The 20,013-nt window shown below is 38.3% G+C and overlaps 2 protein-coding genes across 6 annotated transcripts in view; one reads left to right on the top strand and one right to left on the bottom strand.

Moving 5' to 3' along the window:
• The window catches only part of g3bp2 (GTPase activating protein (SH3 domain) binding protein 2), an 11,584-nt gene extending 8,548 nt beyond the window's left edge, over positions 1 to 3,036 (bottom strand). For 3 of the 4 annotated variants that reach the window (XM_037764380.1, XM_037764381.1, XM_037764383.1), the window contains exons 1-4: positions 2,856 to 3,035; positions 499 to 617; positions 330 to 411; positions 1 to 168 (exon numbers count right to left, since the gene is read on the bottom strand). The exon at positions 1 to 168 is cut by the window's left edge and continues 6 nt beyond it. In XM_037764380.1, coding sequence (XP_037620308.1) covers positions 1 to 168; positions 330 to 411; positions 499 to 593 — 345 coding nt within the window. In that variant the 5' untranslated portion in view covers positions 594 to 617; positions 2,856 to 3,035. Of the gene's footprint in view, positions 169 to 329; positions 412 to 498; positions 618 to 2,855 lie in introns of all 4 variants that reach the window. The other variant, XM_037764382.1, reaches the window with a different exon arrangement.
• A 3,824-nt stretch (positions 3,037 to 6,860) lies between these two features.
• pkd2 (polycystic kidney disease 2) lies at positions 6,861 to 19,291 on the top strand. Of its 2 annotated transcripts, none has more exons than XM_037765091.1 (15): positions 6,861 to 7,986; positions 8,962 to 9,075; positions 10,712 to 10,845; positions 12,311 to 12,561; positions 12,655 to 12,879; positions 12,983 to 13,211; positions 13,303 to 13,473; positions 14,316 to 14,497; positions 14,590 to 14,710; positions 14,808 to 14,906; positions 15,821 to 15,942; positions 16,061 to 16,178; positions 16,300 to 16,460; positions 17,063 to 17,210; positions 18,361 to 19,291. In XM_037765091.1, the coding sequence occupies exons 1-15, from the start codon at positions 7,542 to 7,544 to the stop codon at positions 18,568 to 18,570; spliced, it is 2,730 nt and encodes a 909-aa protein (XP_037621019.1). In that variant the 5' UTR covers positions 6,861 to 7,541; the 3' UTR covers positions 18,571 to 19,291. The 2 variants fall into 2 exon arrangements, with proteins under 2 accessions (XP_037621019.1, XP_037621018.1); XM_037765090.1 differs by having other exon boundaries at positions 7,542 to 7,986; positions 16,297 to 16,460.
• The last annotated feature ends 722 nt before the right edge of the window (positions 19,292 to 20,013 follow it).

Below are 20,013 nucleotides of genomic sequence, written 5' to 3'. Positions count from 1 at the left end.
AGCAAGCACGAATGTTTGCATAAACTTCCTCATGGGCTGACCATTGTTGGACAGTTCGCCAAGGACTTGCACCACCACTCCATCACTCAGTGTGGCATGGGCATCCACATGCCTGATCTTTGTGTGGCACTCACTGAACTGCAGGGACATGACCTTCTTGTGGATTTCCTAAGAGATGCAGAGACAAGACAACAATGATATATTTTGTGCAATGTTCAATTCCATTAAAAAGAAGACTTATTTTATCACCACTGTGAATAATCTCGTACCTGACACCTACTACACATTATTTTCAATGTGAATCTTCATTATTGAATCATAGCACCTACCGCTTGCCCGTACACCGCTTCCGCCAGCTTCCCACTTGGGTCAAGTCCTCCATGAACGTAGGAAGAATTCCTCCCATAAAACCTAATGGGACAACAAACATGACCGTTAAACAGCATTACCAGCACACATACAAATGTAGTGTCTTCCACATCACATTTGGGTAATTACCTGTGCAGGAAATCTGGTGCCTTGTTTAAAAGTGTGTAATACTGCCTCACAAACTCCCGCCCTACAAGCAGGGGACTTGGCTTCTCCATCACCATTTCTTTGGTAAACAATATTAAGTGCTGAAACAGAAGATAAACAAGGAATTAATTGTAATAATGCCACCCAGAAATTTAACACAAACTTTTGGCAGTTTATCAAGCACGCTAAAAAAAAATAAAATAATGCAGTCCAATACTACAGCCCTGCTATTAACGCTACTTTCATGAAAGGTTATTTAGTCTTTAGTTGAATTATATAGTTTTTGTTCAAGAGAGGTGATGATTGAACTTTATGGTAATTTTAGAGGCTGTAATTTATGGTGCTGCTGGTGAATTGTATTACATTATACTGAACGGTTTCTAATATTTTATCATAATATCGTATTACTCTGTGTAACACAAAACAAATCAACAGCACCACATACAAACTACAGCCTAAAAAAAATCCCATAAAGTTAAAGGCAACACCTTTACAAACCTGAAAACAAAACTGAACATTTCAACTTTCATAAAAGGTTGGATTATTTGCAGAGCTTTTGTATTATTAGACTGCACTGGTTTGAACTTATTGGCAACTGCAGTGTAGGAGATAAATGAAGCTCAGTCAGTCAGACTGCTGCTGTATGGATTATTTGAGGTCAGGCCATTTTAAGGAAGTCCATATTAGTCGTGAATGTTTGCTGTACCTCAAGTAAACAACCACTGATGTGTTTGAGTAGCAAGTACAGGAAGTACAAAAAGGTGAATCACGTTTCCTCGAAACAGATCAACCTTTCACTTTCTTTGTTAGGCCCACGTTTTCATCTGACCCACATCAATCCTACAGCAGGATCAAGACAGCTGACTGTTTAGCTAGCTGGCTGGCTAACACACAACTGCGCCATCACGTTCATCCAATGAGACAAAGAGGGGAAACCGGCTGTAGATAGATAGAAAAGGGGAAGCGATTGATGCAGGCGGAAACGAACTTTACTACTTTAAAATCCTACTTTTACGAAGTATACATCACATTAGATTGTGTTAAGACACATGTGTGCATCCCCTTTTTGTAGATAAGTGGCCTACTGTACGAGTTAGGCCTTTCATGTCCATGCTAACAACACTTCCTCACATTTTGTCGCATGTTTCATTAGCCACATGACAGGACAGATTCACTATTTGCATCGTATGTATCCTGGTCTAGAAACTGTGCATCCACACTGTCAGCTAGCTCAACATTATCTAGACTGTTGAAAAACAATAAAGGAGTCTAAACTACCGGCCTCTTTGCTGTCATATTACATGGCTAACACTGAGCAGTGGATGGTGGTAGTAGAGGAAATATACATAATGGAGAAGCTGACACATCGTTTAAGACTGCAAGAAACACAGATGGAAGAAGAAGTGGGAGAAATGGACATTATTCCAAAACCAAAAACAGCAGAAAGGACAACTGAGTGTGAAAAGACATGATAGTGTGTAGAATAATGTTAGTGTAGCTCACAAACACGAGTCCTTAGTATGTGTATTGTTCCCTTTCTTTGTTTGTGGGTCTGACTGTGTACACATGTTGTTGATATATGTGTATAACCTTGGAAAAAAACATCAATAAAAACTAAAAGTGAAAAAAATAAAATGGCTAACGCTAGCTTTAGCACACAGAAGAAGCCACAAGCTTGCGACATGAGCTAGTCAGCTAAGCTAACTAACATTAGCTCAAAGCTAACTTGTGGCGTCGTCGTTTTTTCTCTCACCTGGCTGTCACTGTTACAATGTGCGGGGGGAACAGATTTAAACACATTGGTATTGTCGGTAAAACACAGAAAATGAACACCTGATAGGATGTAAGTCTGCTGTATTAATGATATCACATAAACACAACTTAGTGATGATTGTGAGCGGTGGAAACCATCGAGCACACATCACGATGGTTACCATTGGTGATAGCAGAACTGCACCACTAAAGCCATTTTGTGCCAAGAGAGGCTCCACAAATGGACATCAAACTACTAATTTATAATCAATTACAACCCGTAGGTAATATAAAGTTTACTAAAACTTTAAGATAAATTACCCCTAACTTACACTGACTGAACCATTATCAGGGAAACAAGTTAGACTAGCTCAAAGAAACAAAGAAAGGCACATTTGACACTCACTAAATAAACACCAACTAAACATCTAATGTGACTTATTTGTGCAGTATTGACACACCTCGTATTATAACTTTGATTGATTAGTGCCTATCTAGCGAGTAAGTCGTGGTTTTCACCAGACAATGCAGCTAACATTAGCTAGTGCAGTTAGCTCGTCATGTAGCCTAGCTTTGGGAGGACTTACCTTATGAAAGAGCTATCTATGTAGACAGAATTATGTGTAATAGATATCTGTGAGCAACCGGCTGTAAAGTGCTCTGAGATATCCCAGGTGTTAATGGTGATATATTTCCCTCCTCTCGTCTCTAACTATAAGAGTTTATGATCTCTGCTGTACCAGAGATTGAAGATTTAAAGTGATAGGTTGTATTTATTGTTTAGCCCCTGCAGTCTGGGGCAGGAAACCCCCATCACTAAGAGTCAGCCAATCACCTGTTTACACTAGGCAACATACATTATGACGTCAACACACGTAGCCACGCCCACCGAACTTTCTACTAATGCTGTCCCTAAAAAACGCTTCACTGTAGTAGTAGTATTGATCAGCACACTTGTGTTACCATATGGGAGGTTTATTTTTTCTCCTCCTTTTTTTATTTATGACTTCAAGACCATTCAATCATTTTCTCTGCCTGCTTTCACTGAGTCTGTACTTAGTTTACACTTACTTTACACTATACATCCTATATACCACTTTATAGACTGCCCATATGTACATATTACATTTATTTATTGCACATACTACATTTATTTATTGATGGACTGCACACACTATGTTCACCCATTCACTTTTTATATCTCTATTATTGTTTTTATAATTTTTGTATACCTTTACCTCTCCTGTGTTTCACTCTGTTTGCTGATGTTTGCTGCTTTGACACCTGAATTTCCCTCTGGGGATTAATAAAGGTTCATCTTATCTTATCTTATCTTATCTTATTTTATCTTTACTGTCAGTTTTCTGTTTTATGTAACCTGCAGTGGGTAGAAATCGAGCAAATATGATTAAAAAAACGTTATATTTATAACTCACTCACTCACTCCTCTTCATCCCCTATGGGAAATAAGGCTTCAATGAGCTCTCTCCATTGCATTCTGTCCTTGACAGCATGTTGGGCCTTTCCCCATGACAGGTTCATCTTGTCCAGCTCCTGTATCACAGTTCTGCGCCAGGTGGATTTGGGCCTCCCGGGTTTTCTTTTGCCTGGTGGTGTCCATCTTAAGGTGACTCTCGGGATCCGGTCCTGCTCCATTCTCAGCACTTGGCCAAGCCATCTCAGACGTCTGTGTGTAATTTCCTTGGAGATGCTCCAGCTACCATTTTTTTTGTACAGTTGGTGGTTGGAGATTTTGTTTGGCTAAAAGATCTGGCATATTCGTCTGAGGCATCCATTGTGAAAAACTTCCACTCTCCTCATATCGGTTTTGATCACTTGCCAACTCTCTGAGCCATATAGCAGAACAGACTTGACATTGCCGTTGTACAAAAGCATCTTTGTTTTAAGGCTGTATTGCTTGGACCTCCAGATGGAACAGAGTTGGGAGAAGGCACCCTGAGCCTTTCCCAGCCTGGTTTTGATGTCTTTATGCACTGACCTGTCTTTACTGCTTTACTTTTATATTTATAAAACGGTCACCATATCCTGACAGTAGTGCTTGAGACAGGTAATCTGAAAAAAATATGATGTGCCTCTGGTGTCCTCAGGTGCTCCTAATGGCACCTGCAAGATTTCTCAGACCGGAAAAACAAAACAACCAATCAGCGCCGAGCTGGAGCCTTGCCGTCTCTGAGCAGCTGTCAATCACTGGCACTGTCAAACTAGGCAGCGCTGATGAAATATTAATCAATATTCGGTTACTGTAATGCCTATTTCTCGCCTCAAATGTTTTCAGAAACATCTTGTAGTGTACTGTTTTGCTGTAAAATGAGAACATTTGAGACCCGGCAGCCATGTTGAGATAAGTTGAGGAAATACCAAGCACCGCCCACCAGCCGGAGTAAACTTTCTTATTTCCATAACGTGTGAAAATAGTTACATCATAACCCAGGTGACGTCATCAGGGTTATCTCAGATTTGGTTTGAGTTTAACAATTTTAACAGAAAGACATGTTTTACAAACTTGGTGTGGGATTTGAAAGAAGTGGGCATTTCCAAGGCAGGTGGGCCTTGTGAAAGATGCTTTTGAGTTGCATCATAAAAAATGTAGGATCCAGCGTTTTTTAAGCTTGATTTACTTGTGATAAAAAGTCAGGATATAAGTGTCTCTTACAAAGGTACAGTCTTTTTAGTAGCAATTCCTTCATTCTGTTTCCCTGGATGGTATTTACTTGTTGTGCTGCAGTGGAAGGATAGCAACAAGAAGAGGGAATTGTTTTATGACTTGAGATAATATTTTTAATATATTCTTACACTGAGTGAGAACTGCAGATTTAGATTTTTCCCATGTTGTGAAATAGAAATGCAGAATATGGATTTCAGTTAAATATATGTCACTTATGTGGTTTTGAGTAAATCTACATAAATGTCAACATGATTATCACAAAAATGCAAAACATAGAAGCACTGGTAAAAGAATGCCAAGCTGTACCACATTCATGAAACTATAAGTCACGTCACCTCAGGAATAGTCATTGCAGATAAAGAGACTTAATCATATAGTGAAATATAGCTCTTCTTTATCAAACTGTCCCTCAAAATAAGTCAATATGACCCATTCATGGGAGCTGCTTTCAAGTTTCCCAGTTGCATCGAATGATAATAAATAATCCCAACTTTATCACCATGACACAAACTGTCAGTCTTATAGATGGCACAATGATCAGGCAAATGTATGAATTAAGTCGGTCACAGTGAGGGCTCAGCTACGGAGCAAAGCCTGCTGCCCCATTGCCTTGTTTGCTATGCAGTTAATTTTGTATCAAAGAAGAATTGTGCTTTGATACAAATTTACATACATTTAACAATGGGGATACATAGTTCCTGATGATGTAAGTAGTATTGTCACTGGTGTAGGCCCCACTGTAACAAGTCTGGATATTGAGTGCCACCTAGTGTTCAAAAGATTTGTGTCTTTGGGTGAAGCCGTAGACTGTAGACAATTCAAGCACCATCATTTTGGTAACAAAGTAAAATTATCACAACATCCAATGAAATAAAAACTCTTAAATTAAAAAAATAAATAAAGCAGAAGCAGCTGTCAGTTTATGTATTTTGCTGCTCTGATGTAAATGAAGAGTCAAATATGCAGCAATATATAATCTAATGATTAAATTAAGTGGAGTTTTCTCTCAACAAGGCTGTCTTTGACAATCATTTAAATAATGTTTGGATGCCTTATTGTATTAACTTTTAACAAACAAATACCGAAATCTATAAGCCACCGAGAGGCGGACGGGAGAACTTGTTCGGATGCGTGCTCTACAAAGAAACCACACAGAATCCTGCAGACAAAGCCTCAAGGGGATTTAAGATGGATCATTTGTTGACAAACAGTAGATGGATTGATGGCCTTGACTTACTGTGGAAAGCAGAGGAGGAGCGGCCAGTTATCAGTTTGGATTCTGTCATTGCTGCTGATGACCTGGAGGTCAAAAAGGATCTCATAACCAATGCAGTGATTGTTGAGGATACACCAAGTGGCACCCACCAACTGCTAACATGAAGAGGTCCATTGCATGGATCCTGAAAATAAGGAAGACTCTACTAGAGATGAGTCAAAAAAGAAAACAAATGAGTCAAGAGGATGCAAACATGAATGGCAACAAACTGAAACAGGAAATGCAAAGTATCAAAGCTGCATTAGGAGGACAAAGTGTGAAGTAATTTAAAAACTGGACACTAAGCTAACCCCCGTGCAGTTGTGGTTTTGTGTTCAAAACATACTGTTTCAACATTTTTCACTCAGTTTTTCAGCTTCACAATGTGCAAAACTTGTACTGCAAAGAGCTAAACTGCCTTTACAGCTTCTCTTAAGCTAAGTGCCTTGTTGTCATGGCAACTGCTGATCCAAACACACATACTGAGATTATGTAACGCTGTAACGTCTATATTCATCTAAATACTGTATTAAACATTATTAAAGTAAATGCAAGGGACTTATAGGGCATCATAAAGTGTTTAAAAAAAGCTTTTTAAAAAAAAAAGTTTACTTTAATTATTACTTTGGAGGACTGGATTCTGAATTCTTCAACAAAAACAAATCTTTAAGATTAAAATTCAAATTTAAGAAAACATCATACAAATGAAGCCAAAGCATGTGTCAGAAAAGAGAGATGTTTTCCATACAGAGGTGTTTTCCATCCTTTAGACTGAGACGCCATCACTTCTACTGTAACCTGAGATCTGAGTCCACAGGACTGATGAGAGTGAGGCTTCTTTAGGGGAACAGTTCAGGAACAAGATGGCTGCTGTCCTGAGGCAAGAAAACTATCTTTCTTCTTCCACTTAAACACTTAAACACGGCGTTTTAACGCGTCCACCGCTCTCATGTAAATAGCTTATTAAGTAACAACTTTAATAGCTTATTAGGTAACAACTTTAATAACTTTAAAGGCATCGCTTTGACTTTTTACTTTAATGTTATCTAGTTTAGTTATTTGACTAACTGTCACAATCTGTTCTGCTTTGTTGTTATGCGTTTTAACGGTTGTTTAACGGTTGTTTAACGGTTGAGTATCTCTTTGCCTGAAATGCTTCAGCCGTTATAAACAGAGTTTTTTTGAAATAACGGTTTTTAACGGTTGTTTAACGGTTGAGTATCTTCTTTGCCCGAAATGCTTCAACCGTTTTAAACAGTGTTTTTTTTTTAACTAACGGTTTTAACGGATAAGTAACGGTTTTTAACGGATAACAACGATCCCAACTGGACCATGAGTTCATCCCGAGTGAGACCGCAGCAGCCGCCGCAGAGCCAGGCTGGCTGCAGGGCGCCGCACAGACTCGACCCAGGCGAAGGGATAGAGATGGAGAAGATCCAGCAGCATCAAGACCTCGGAGGTCTCGGAGGAGTCATAGGCACCCCGTCCCCTCCGTCCAGACAGGCGTGGAGTCGGGATAACCCGGGGTTTGAGCCGGAGGACGAGATCATGGAAGCCGACTGGCCTCCAGCGAGTCCCGGGAGGAGGTCGGTGTCCACGGCCTCCAGCAGCAGCTGCAGCAGCGGCCTGGGCAGCTACACCGGGGCGGCGGGCAGCAGCAGCAGCCACATCACCCGGGGAGGAGGAGGACTGTACCCGACACCGACGGTGGATGCCCGGCAGCAGGACAGGCACGACCACCACAGCTGTTTGAAGCACATACTCCAGAAGATCAGAAGTTAGTCACTCACTTTATACTTCAAGTAAACTATAGTTTATCTATAGCCTAATTATATCATTATACATATTATAATTATATATAATTATATCATTATACATATTATAATTATATATAATTATATAATTATAAATATTATAATTATAGATAAATAAGATAATCAAATATAGCCTATAGATAGTTTATCTATAGCCTAATTATATAATTATAAATAATTATGTATAATTATATAATTCTAAATATTATAATTATAAATATTATAATTATAGATAAATAAGATAATCAAATATAGCCTATAGATAGTTTATCTATAGCCTAATTATATAATTATAAATAATTATGTATAATTATATAATTATAAATATTATAATTATAGATAAATAAAATAATCAAATATAGCCTAACCTTTTACCACTTTATTATTATTGATATGTTCTGTGATGTTCTGTTTTTAACAGATACCATATTTTTTTATTTCATTTATCTGCTTTTATTGTCTTGTGAAGCACTTTGTAACATCTGCTTTGAAAAGTGCTATATACATAAATTTATTATTTATTATCATTATAACCTCAAACCAAATGGAGAGCTAATATGAAACAAAGACATTAACTGGACCAGAAAAAAAGTATGTTCAACAAATTCCAGTAATATAATAATAATAATAATAAAAAATAATAATAAAGAGACAACTTAAGTACAATCAAGTGGGAAAAAAAACAGGATAAGCTCTTTGATTTAAGTGTCTCTTAAGAAGAGATTTTACAAAATCTACTTTCTTACAATCTCTTCTTAAATCATAACACATTTCCTGATGTCTCTGGTCTACTATTTATTTATTTGGGAAGCCCTTCTGTTCTTTAGCTGAGTCTAATAAGGCAGAGAAAAACTGTAGTTTTACTGTAATATTTATGTAATCATATCTCCATATATACTGTACATATGCTGATGTCCTGTTGTTTTTTTTCTTTGCAGTTCTGTGGGGCACAGAGCTGATGGAGGACAGTGACAGCAGTCGAGAGAGGTACCTCAGGAACGTACTGAGGGAGATGATCACATACATCACATTCCTCATCACTATCTGTATCTGTAAGTACACACTCAATCATCCTGCTAAATTACATTTATGCACAAGGTTGGTCGGCATGTCCTTCAGAAGAGTAGTCGGAGAAATAAGGTTTCTGCCGAGGCATTTTAAAACTAAACTGATGTGAATCAAGTGAGTAACTAACATAGTAGAAAAGTTCTAGTATAGTTTTATCATGTGCTACAAGGTCCCTTCATACTTATTTGTTTGTGTTGTGTGCAGTGTTTAACTGGAAAAAAAGGCCAGTCCAAAAACAAGTTAAAAACAATGAATACAAGGTGTTTTTTTTGTAATAAGTAAAAAGAAAATCAGCCTATGGAACAAGTGAAAATTCACTTGGTAAGATTTCTTGAAATAAGATGTAATATTTAGGTCTCAAGATAAAAAAAAAAGATCTTGAAATTGGCTGGGAAAACTCACTTTGGGCTATATTTCACTAGTATTGGGAAGCATTATGTATCACAATAAGCCTGTAATGCTCAAAAGTAACCTAGTATTTATTCACTTATCAAGATGCACTGTCTAAAAACAATGAAATATTACTCGATTGTGTCTTATAGTAACTGTTATGAGATATTTTTACTAGTAATTAGACCAATATACTTATATATTTGCAGTATATGACAAAATTAGATATTCTCAAAACAGTTAGTGTGCATACTAAATCTGCTTGATTTTTAAAGTGACCAAATATTTAAATAAATTATTCATGGTGGTGCGACAGCTCCAGGAAGATCTCAGAAAACCAAAAACAAAGTATTTACTAGCATGTCTAACGTCAGCACCCATTGCATCATTTCCTGTTAGTTCAAGATAGTAAAGTATATTGATTTCTAGGAACTGAAAAATGTATACTATAACAATTAATAACATACAGTAGGCTATACACACATTGTGCATTAGCACCTGTGATGAAAACATAGCTTTAGATGGTCACATAGCTTAAGGAACATGTCTAAAATATGTGCATAACTCTTGTGACATATCTTTAAAGTAAATACTTGTGCCCTAAAAGTTAGTCCTGGACTGAACTGAAGTGACAGTTGATCAAAGTGAGTTGCACAAAATAGCTTTCTTGTAGCTGAAACGTTATTTTCCAAGCTCACAGTGTATGCTTTATGGTTTTGGCAGCTCAAAATCGAATCTCCGACTCTCGTCAGGGGGCTCAGATTCCAACATCAGCACAAATTTGATGCCTACGTTTTGGGATGGTAAAAAAAACTTATGTAAATCCCAAATTTAAAATGTGTGATGAGAAAACGTGTGGTTAAGTTTCTCTGCTCTCTTTTTGCTGCGATGAAAAATGCCAAACTGTGGTTTAGGGTGGATCAGGAAATGATTTCCTGGCAGACTGGATTGAGGCAAATTCTGCCAGGCAGAACTTGACTATTAAAAACAGTTTCCAGAGCTGCTCCCTGGTGAATACTGAATGCTACAGAGAATAGTAATGCGTAGGTGAAACAAAATGAAGTTAAACCTAATTTTGAGTTTATTTGTTGTGTGTGTCAAGTCTTTACTGCATTAATGTAAAGAGCACATTTATTTACACAAAAATAAACAACTCTGTGTTAATTCTCCTGTTTGTCATTAGTCATCACTTTCGGTAATGGTCATGTTATGTTGTGATTTGCTCTGCAGTGACCTATGGGATGGTGAGTGCCAATATGTATTACTATACCAAAGTCATGTCTCAGCTTTTTTTGGACACACCGCTGTCTGCCGGGGACCCTTCCTCTTTCAGAAGCCTCTCAACCATGGAGGATTTCTGGAAGGTAAAATGCAAAATTCATCTCTGTTTTGTAAAGTAAAATGTCTTTTCATTCTATATAAAAATTTGTTTTTTAATCATTGTGTTACATCTTGAGAAAAGAAGCCTCTGCACACGTAGGTTGTATTTAAAGGAGTAGTTAGACGTTTTGGAAAAAAACACATAATCGCTTTCTTGCTGTGAGTTAGCTGAGAATATCAATGGCACTCTTATATCAGTATGTTAAATATAAGGCTACAACCAGAAGCCAGTTAGCTTAACGTAACATAAAGACTGGAAACATCTGCCCAAAGGTTCCAAATAGTGAGCTTTAGAGGTGCTGGGAGGTGGATTTTGTTACCTATAGAACCAGTGTTATAGTCAAGACCACCTAAACCGAGACCAAGTCATGACCAAGATCAGAGTGTATTGAGAGGGAGACAAGACCAAGACTTTGAGGGGTTGAGACCGAGTCAAGACCAAGACCAGACCAGTGCGAGCACCACACTGCATGACACGCGAGAAAATATGGAACATGCAAACCGGCACTCCTCAAATTTATCTGAACTCTCCACATTCCCAAAATAACACCCACAGAAAACAAATGAAGATTCCTCTTCAGTCACCTTTTTTATTGCCATACAATATATTGTATGTGTGTATGTATAAGTGTACCATGAGAAATATCTTGATAACATAATCAAAAGGTATTGCATTGTTACATTTCATGTGTGGGAATTTTCCTTTGTTTTCTATGAGCGATCACAGTAATGATGTTAACAAATATATCAGACCATAAACAGGTGATTTAGTGAGTTAGTCCCCGCAGTTGTGGTCTTGAAATGAAATCCACAGTCCTCTTTGTCTGAGATCGAGTAAAATTGTTGTAGATTCTGAGACAAGGCCAAGACCTACAAAAGATGGTCTTGAGACTGATTTTGAGTACTACAGCACTGGACAGAACCAGTCCCGGTTGTAGCTTCATATTTACTGTGCAGACGTGAGAGTCGCATCAATCTTCTCATGGAACTTGCGGCAAGAAACTTCATCAGGGCATAATGCATAATAATGCCATCAAATAAAGTAAACTGGTGCTTTCACGTTAGCACACATGCAGGTCACAATTGTAGTTCCATTTCAGTAGAAATACATTTCATTGCAAATACATATCAGAAGTAAAACAAGGGAAGGAAGTATTGCTCCAGCATAAGGAAACAAGTGCAGTACGTATAACCCACAAACACAATAGGAAAGTCTGTCTATAGTGAGATTATTGCAAAATCATTGTATTACATGAAATGTTGCTTGATTTTTAATAATAAACTTCACAATGTGTACTGTAGAAAATATGATGATACCTGGCATTATTGGTGGTAAACATAGACCAAATTTGAAATCACAATAATTAACTTTCAGGGTACGTCTCATGTCTGAATGCCTGTGTCTGGCCTCTTCTGTGTCGTAATCCTGATTGTTCTACACTATTACAGTTTACAGAGGGACCTTTCCTCAATGGCATGTACTGGGAGGTGTGGTACAACAACAAGAGCCTGCCAGAGAATCAGAGTCTCATCTATTACGAGAACCTCCTTCTCGGGGTGCCACGGCTCCGGCAGGCCAAAGTCCGCAACGAGTCCTGCTACGTCCACGAAGACCTGAGAGGCGAGGTTCAGGACTGCTACAACATGTACACCCCGACCAATGAGGACACGACCTCCTTCGGCCCCAAGAATGGAACCGCGTACGTCCATGATGATATTATGTTATCAGTTTTAAAAGGAGGCTAGAGCTGTATCATATGTATTATAAATCTTCTCTTTCTGTTGTTTCTTAGGTGGGTGTATACAGCGGAGAGTGACATGAATGGGAGCGGTTATTGGGGCCAGATATCTAAATATGGAGGTGGAGGATACTACCAAGACCTGTCTCGTACCAAAGAGGAGTCAGCAGCCCAACTGCAGTTTCTCAAAGACCAGCTGTGGCTGGACAGAGGCACCAGAGCAGTGTTCCTCGACTTCTCTGTCTACAATGGGAACATCAACCTTTTCTGCATTGCCAGGTAAGACTCATCAATAACAACATATCAATTTACAATGTTGTACAAATATAAAAGCACCGTTGTATGACTACCAAAAGTTGATTTGATTTGATGCATCTATCAGGTTGTTGGTGGAGTTCCCTGCTACCGGCGGGGTGGTGACCTCCTGGCAGTTCCAAACAGTGCGTCTGATACGATACTTGTCCAGCTGGGACTACTTTGTGGGTCTGTGTGAGGTGGCCTTCTGTCTATTCATCCTCTACTACTTGGTGGAGGAAGTGCTGGAGATCCGCATCCACCGCCTACACTACTTCAAGAGCCTGTGGAACTGTCTGGATGTTCTCATTGTCGTGGTGTGTATCAAAGTTGTATTCTGGATTATTAAAGTCATTTAATAATAATTTTAACAAGACTGATTGTTGTTTTCTCTGCTCTTTTTTTCAGTTGAGTGTTGTTGCCATTATTATGAACATAACCAGAACAGCCATGGTTGGCAACCGTCTGAAAGGCCTGTTGGAGAACCACACTGCTCACCCCAGCTTTGAGCCGTTGGCCAACCTGCAGGTGCAGTTCAACAACGTGGCTGCAGTCATCGTCTTTTTTTCCTGGGTCAAGGTATGAATCTTTTCCCTTTGGTTCATAACCAGTTCTAAACCAGCTGATTAGACTGTTATCAGGCTATGAAATAGGCGTTATCAGTCGCAATAAGCACCATAGATGTGGGTCATTAGGGGCCAACTACACCCAATATTCGATTTTTATCATCTATTCACATAGTTGATCACCGAAAGAAGGTATAGAATAACACAACAACAACAGTTTCGCTTTCACTTTTGAAACAGTTATTTCAAGCCAAAACATCATGTTTTCCCCTAAAATTAACCATGTGGTTTTGTTGCCTAAACCTAAAGAAGTTGTAGTTTTGTTGCTTAAACCTAAAGAAGTTGTAGTTTTGATGCCTAAACCTGAAGAAGTTATGGTTTTGTTGCCTAAACCTGAAGAAGTTGTAATTTTGTTGCCTAAACCTAAAGAAGTTATGGTTTTGTTGCCTAAACCTGAAGAAGTTGTGGTTTTGTAGCCTAAACCTAAAGAAGTTGTAGTTTTGATGCTTAAAACGAAAGAAGGTGTAGTTTTGTTGCCTAAAGCTAAAGAAGTTGTAGTTTTACTGCCTAAACCTAAAGACGTTGTGGTTTTGTTGCCTAAACCTAAAATAGAAGCCTTTTTGTTTGAGTGCTTGTGTTCAAAAATGTTTCATTCAGTTGTACAACCTGTTAGAACCTGTTGCTTTTTTGTTTCACTTATACAACGTAGTAGGCTCCTAATGAAGCACAGTTATGGTGCTTATAGCGACTGATAACGCCTATTTAATGGCCCGATAACAGTGGAATTGGGTGCCCTAAACTACCATAGTGGAAACTAGCTGTACTACCGATTCATATTTTCTCACATCTTTGCAGCTTTTTAAGTTCATCAACTTCAATAAGACCATGAGTCAGCTGTCCGGCACCATGTCTCGCTGCGCCAAGGACCTTGTGGGTTTCGCCATCATGTTCTTCATAATTTTCCTGGCGTACGCTCAGCTAGCCTACCTGGTGTTTGGAACCCAAGTCAACGATTTCAGCACTTTCCAAGCCAGCATGTATGTAATTCAAAGTATAGTCCACATATGTACAAACACCTCTGACCACTGACGTTTCCTGTTGCTTAAAAATGTTGTTTGTGTTTGTGTAGATTCACTCAGTTCCGTATCATTCTGGGAGACTTTGAGTTCTCAGAAATAGAGGAAGCCAATCCAGTGCTCGGACCGATCTACTTTGCAACCTTTGTCTTCTTCATTTTCTTTATTCTCATGGTGAGTAGGGTGTATCACCTGTTGTACTAAATTTTGATCATGTTGTTTACATTCACCCTTCCTCACTAACACACCTTTTCTCATCCTTTCTATGTAGAACATGTTCCTGGCCATCATCAACGACACATACTCGGAGGTGAAGGCCGATATGTCCCAGCAGAGGTCTGAGATGGAAATGACTGATCTCATTAAGAAGGTATTGAACTACATGTGTCATTCTTTTTGGTGAGGCAGATTAAATCCATTAAATCAACAGTAGCAGCTGTGGCAATAATGACAGAACCGCTCCAGTAGCTACTCCAAATATTGCACATTTTTGGACTGGTTGAACAGTATGTACTAAAAATGTTTTTATTAAAAAAGATATTAGAAAAGAAAAAAGAAATTTAGAAAATGTCAGGGTTTGGTTATTTGTTTTCCCTGAAGCTTGCCATATTTCATAAAACAGATTTCTTCTGAAGTCCCAAGTTGAATAGCTGCAGGAATCCCTGAATGTTTCAGGTCGCACACCAGAATAGTACCAAAGGTTGTCAGCTTCAAAACATGTGATACAGAGTGACTTCTGCAAAAATGCAAAACCTTACCAAGAATATTTTTCTAATTAGTAGTCAAAATAGTAGTCAAAAACACTTACTATAAGACACAATCACCTAACAAGTAACATTTCAGTGACTTGTTTTTATACAATGCATCTTAAATATCTTGTTAAGTGACAAAATACTACTTTTGAGCATTACAGGCTTATTATGACACACAGCTCTTCCTAATACTAGTGAAATATGTCTCAAAATGAGTTTAACCAGCTAATTTCAAGATCTTTTTCTTAGCCTGAAAGGCCTAAATATTACATCTTATTTCAAGAAATTTTACCAAGAAAAATTTCACATGTTCCATTGGCAGATTTCTTTTACTTATTACAAGCAAAAACACCTTGTATTCATCGTTTGTTTTTGTTTTTAACTTATTTTTAGTCTATTTTTAGATTTTTCCAGTAAGTAGCATCTGTTCCTGGGAATGTGTTTGCAAGTTTACTTTTGCAGAAGTGCAGTTTGTGTATTACGTTAAACTGTAACTGTATTGTTTAAGTATTAAAATATTCTTGTCTCTCAGGGTTGTAACAAAGCTTTGATGAAGTTGAGACTGAAGAAGACGGCAGTAGACGACATCTCCGACAGTTTGCGTCAGGCCGGGGGCAAACTAAACATTGATGAACTCCGCCAGGATCTTAAAGGGTGAAGAAAAACCTCAATGCTAAAAGCTATTATGATATTATTTCAATATTTGGGTTTGTAAATATAAAATTCATACGCTACCTGTCCTGAGTGTGTTTCGTTTTGCTTCTTTGCTCAGAAAGGGCCACACAGACGCAGAGATTCAGGCCATCTTTGCCAAGTATGATCACGATGGCGACCAGGAGCTGACGGAGCACGAACACCAGCAAATGAGAGACGACCTGGAGAAAGAGAGAGTGAGTGATGATGCCGACACATGGAGAAACACACAACACACCCTGCATGTATGTGGTAGTTTACACTCAGTCACAACAGCACCTGCAGATGTTCAGTGTGTCTCTGCTCGCTCGCCAGGAGGACTTGGATCTGGAACGCAATTCGCTGGCAAGACCCAGCAGCGGGCGGAGCTTTCCTCACACCCAGGACGAATCGGAGGAAGACGACGACGAGGATAGCGGCCACAGCTCTCGTCGTCGCGGCAGCAGCTCAGGGGGTGTCTCCTATGAAGAGTTTCAAGTGTATGGAGCTTTTATTATTATTTTTAATAATATTACTATAATACCGTAACTACATGCAGGTTAATCATGAATGAAAGTTGCAAAGTTGCAGTTGAAAAATGTAATAATAAAAATGTAAGGCAGCCTCAGGACATAATCATCAGTTTAAAAATGTGCTTACCTTCGAGGCATAGCCCTACCTAGACTAGATTTTTAAGGCTGATACTAGTATTGATATTTGAGTTTAAAAAGTTTGATAACAATATATCATTTGATATTTATTTTTTTTCAACATAAACACATTTTTGAGAAGGCTTTCTACCGAAATACTGCTAAATGTTAGTATAGAGTTTACAAATATAAACTTGTTGTTGCTTTCATGGTGGTCAAACTATGTCATGGAGATTTATTTTCTAAATTACCTCAAATGTTTCCATAATTTCTTTTTGCTTATCGGCAATAATATTGGCTCTACTTTGAGGTCCCCCTTTAGACAAAAAACAAAGCTGCTCCGTTCTTAATTTTTCAGTTTTTCCTACTTATCTGAATGCTGAAGACTGTAGTAGTATGACACATTTAACATGTAATATAATAAAGGGAACTAACAGCTCTCTGTCTCTCAGGCTGGTGAGACGCGTGGACAGGATGGAGCACTCTATCGGCAGCATCGTGTCCAAAATAGACGCCGTGATCGTGAAGCTGGAGACCATGGAGAGAGCTAAACTCAAAAGGAGAGATGTGCTGGGCAGACTGCTGGATGGAGTCATGGAGGTGAGATGCAGCGGAGACACAGTCAGCTCATAGTGGAGCGTTTAAGAGACAGTGGTTTTTCTGAAGAGTTGGTAGAGACCAAAAACAGAGCTAATTTTAGATTTGCATTCATCAGGTGGCCAGAAATATGACTTTAAATACGTTAATTATTTTGCATTGTATCTGCTGGATGTAGTTATTAATATGCAACTAATAACAAGTTTGCAATATCAAATTAAAAGGTGATGTCAGGGGTGTGTTTACAGCTTGTTCACGCTGCCCCCAAGTGGCAAAAAAATCAGTTATTGCAGGTTTAAAGAGAGGGTGTTTTGAGGAGGGGTTGTATGAGGTACTCATCCATAGTCAGTGTATTTCCTACAGTAGATGACGGTGTACACTATATTTAGAATATTTTCATCGCTTTACCTTGCTGTCAGACAGCTCTTTCCGATGGGTAACTGAAGCTGTTGTATCCATCTATGCTCTTGCCAAAGCCACCAGACTCTATTGAAAAAACCTGTCATTTGACCTCACAGAACACAGGGGTTGCTGGTCTACCACTGCCTCGATCGGTTAGTTTGTTTGTGCTATTGTGTGACTTTGATGAATCCAAGCTAACCAAAGTCACACAATAACACAAAATTACTGGGTTTTTTTCAATGGAGTCTGGTTGCTTTGGCGAGAGCATAGAGAACGGCTCCGGTTCCCCGTCGGAAACATAGACTGTCTCACGACAAGGTAAACTGGAAATATTCTAAATATAGCGTACACTTAAAATGATATTGCTCCAAACTGGCGGAGTGCCGACCGTCATTTACTGTAGGTAATATACTGACTATGGATAAGAACCTCATACAACCTCACTTCAAAAGACAAATGTATAACAAGAAACAGTTTCTGTAATCGAGAAAAAACCTAATTTCCTCAGCTAGATTTTCCCTGGGGAAAGTTGATTTCTTCTTGAATCTTACATCACTTATACAATTAATATAACTAAGCCATACTTCCATAATACAGTTGGAGGTTGGTTTTGAAATGGGAATACTGTACTGCTGCATGAACTGCAGATTCACAGAAACCAGGTTACAACAGTGTACGATATCCTGCGTAACCTGGTTTCTTGTGTGCATGTTAAACAAACTGAACAACTCGATCTGTTGTCGTCTGTCAGGATGAGCGTGTGGGACGGGACACAGACGTCCACAGGGAGCAGATGGAGAGGCTGGTGAGGGAGGAACTGGAGCGCTGGGAGTCCGACGACATGGTCTCCCAGGTCAGCCACCCACAGCCAGCCACTCCCGTCGGGCCCCGGCCACGCCCATCCTCTTCCCTGTCCACCGACGGCCTTGACGCAAACACAAACGGGAGCAACCATGTGTGAGGATTTGGCCCGGTGAAGAATATTCCACTCTGGCAAGAAACTCTCCCCTGGAAATTTCCCTGCAGCGGAACAAGTAACCAAGATGCCATTTCTTGACGTTTTACAAAGGAGGTGACAAAATCAAACGCAATTCACCTCAAATACTTAAATGCACTGAAAGTGAGTGAGCTTCTCCTGCGAGGCATCGAAAAGTATTCACTAAAGCTATTATCAAGTATTACTTTAACAGGACGATGAAGGGAAACATAAAAATGTGTTGAAGAAGGATATACAGCAGTGTTAGATCACAGTATTGGATATAATACACCAGCCTGCAAGCGTACTCAGTTGTACTCATGATTTTAGTATTACATGAGGAATATGCTCACCTGCTTTTGATTACTGTATCCGCACATCTTAGCATTTACACAAATACCAAAAAATACATTTGTTAATTATGCTGATTATTTTTTCATCATTTTTAATTCACAGTAGGTACAAGTGTGGCACACTCTGTCATATTTACTCATCCTCTGTACATCAATTAAGCTTCAAATTAAATAGCTTATCATATTATGATACATATTGTAACTTAAAACAAACTTCGATTTGGAGTGCATCTAGTGTTCATGGGAAACCCATGCATTTATTATTATTTTTCTCTGTGCCTTACTTTTTTTTTTTTTTTTACAATCGATATTTCTTTTTTTAATCTGTTATGCCAAATAAAGTTTTATTAAAATGTTTGTTTTATAATGTTTCATTTTAAAACAACTATAAATATGACTCAGTTAAAAAATGATCTAAAACATTATCTTCATTTTTAAACATATTAACATTATTTATACCACATACTTTATATATATTAAGGATGAGGTCTTCATAAAAGATAAAAACATTAGATTATAGTAGAGCCAAATCTGTATTGCTGTTTGGTTTAACTCATACAGAACAAGCAGATCTTCAGACATCTGCAGTTTACTGAATGTAAATGCTCTTTGATATTATGATCACATTTATTTCCTTGCTTTTGCTTACAGTTAGATGAAATAATACATTTTATTGTTTAAAATAATACACAATCAAATCTTATTTTATGCCCTAAAATACCCTAAACTAAATTATGCAACAATTCATTTATAACTGTAAATGTACACCAGAAGAATCCATTCAAAAATGTGACCTGCTGATGAACAAATACTGTACTCAAAGATTAAAGTATTCAGTAACACTTTATTTTATGGATAATTTCCTAATAATCTGGAACCAATTATGGAAGAAATAGTTATTTCACTTACTATATTTAGCTGCATTGAGTTCATAATTGTCTGTTTCCTTGAAACAACAGCTTAATTTAAATCAAAGTAAATATATCTATTTGTTATTCATGTATTGTTGTAAGCGTTATTCTTTATCTGTGTTACTTGTATGTTAACCTGTAGATAAATATCACATTTGTGCATG

The sequence above is a fragment of the Sebastes umbrosus genome, chromosome 3 (assembly GCF_015220745.1).
Source record: "Sebastes umbrosus isolate fSebUmb1 chromosome 3, fSebUmb1.pri, whole genome shotgun sequence".
Taxonomy (NCBI): domain Eukaryota; kingdom Metazoa; phylum Chordata; class Actinopteri; order Perciformes; family Sebastidae; genus Sebastes; species Sebastes umbrosus.
This window is presented reverse-complemented; position numbering and strand designations above follow the sequence as displayed.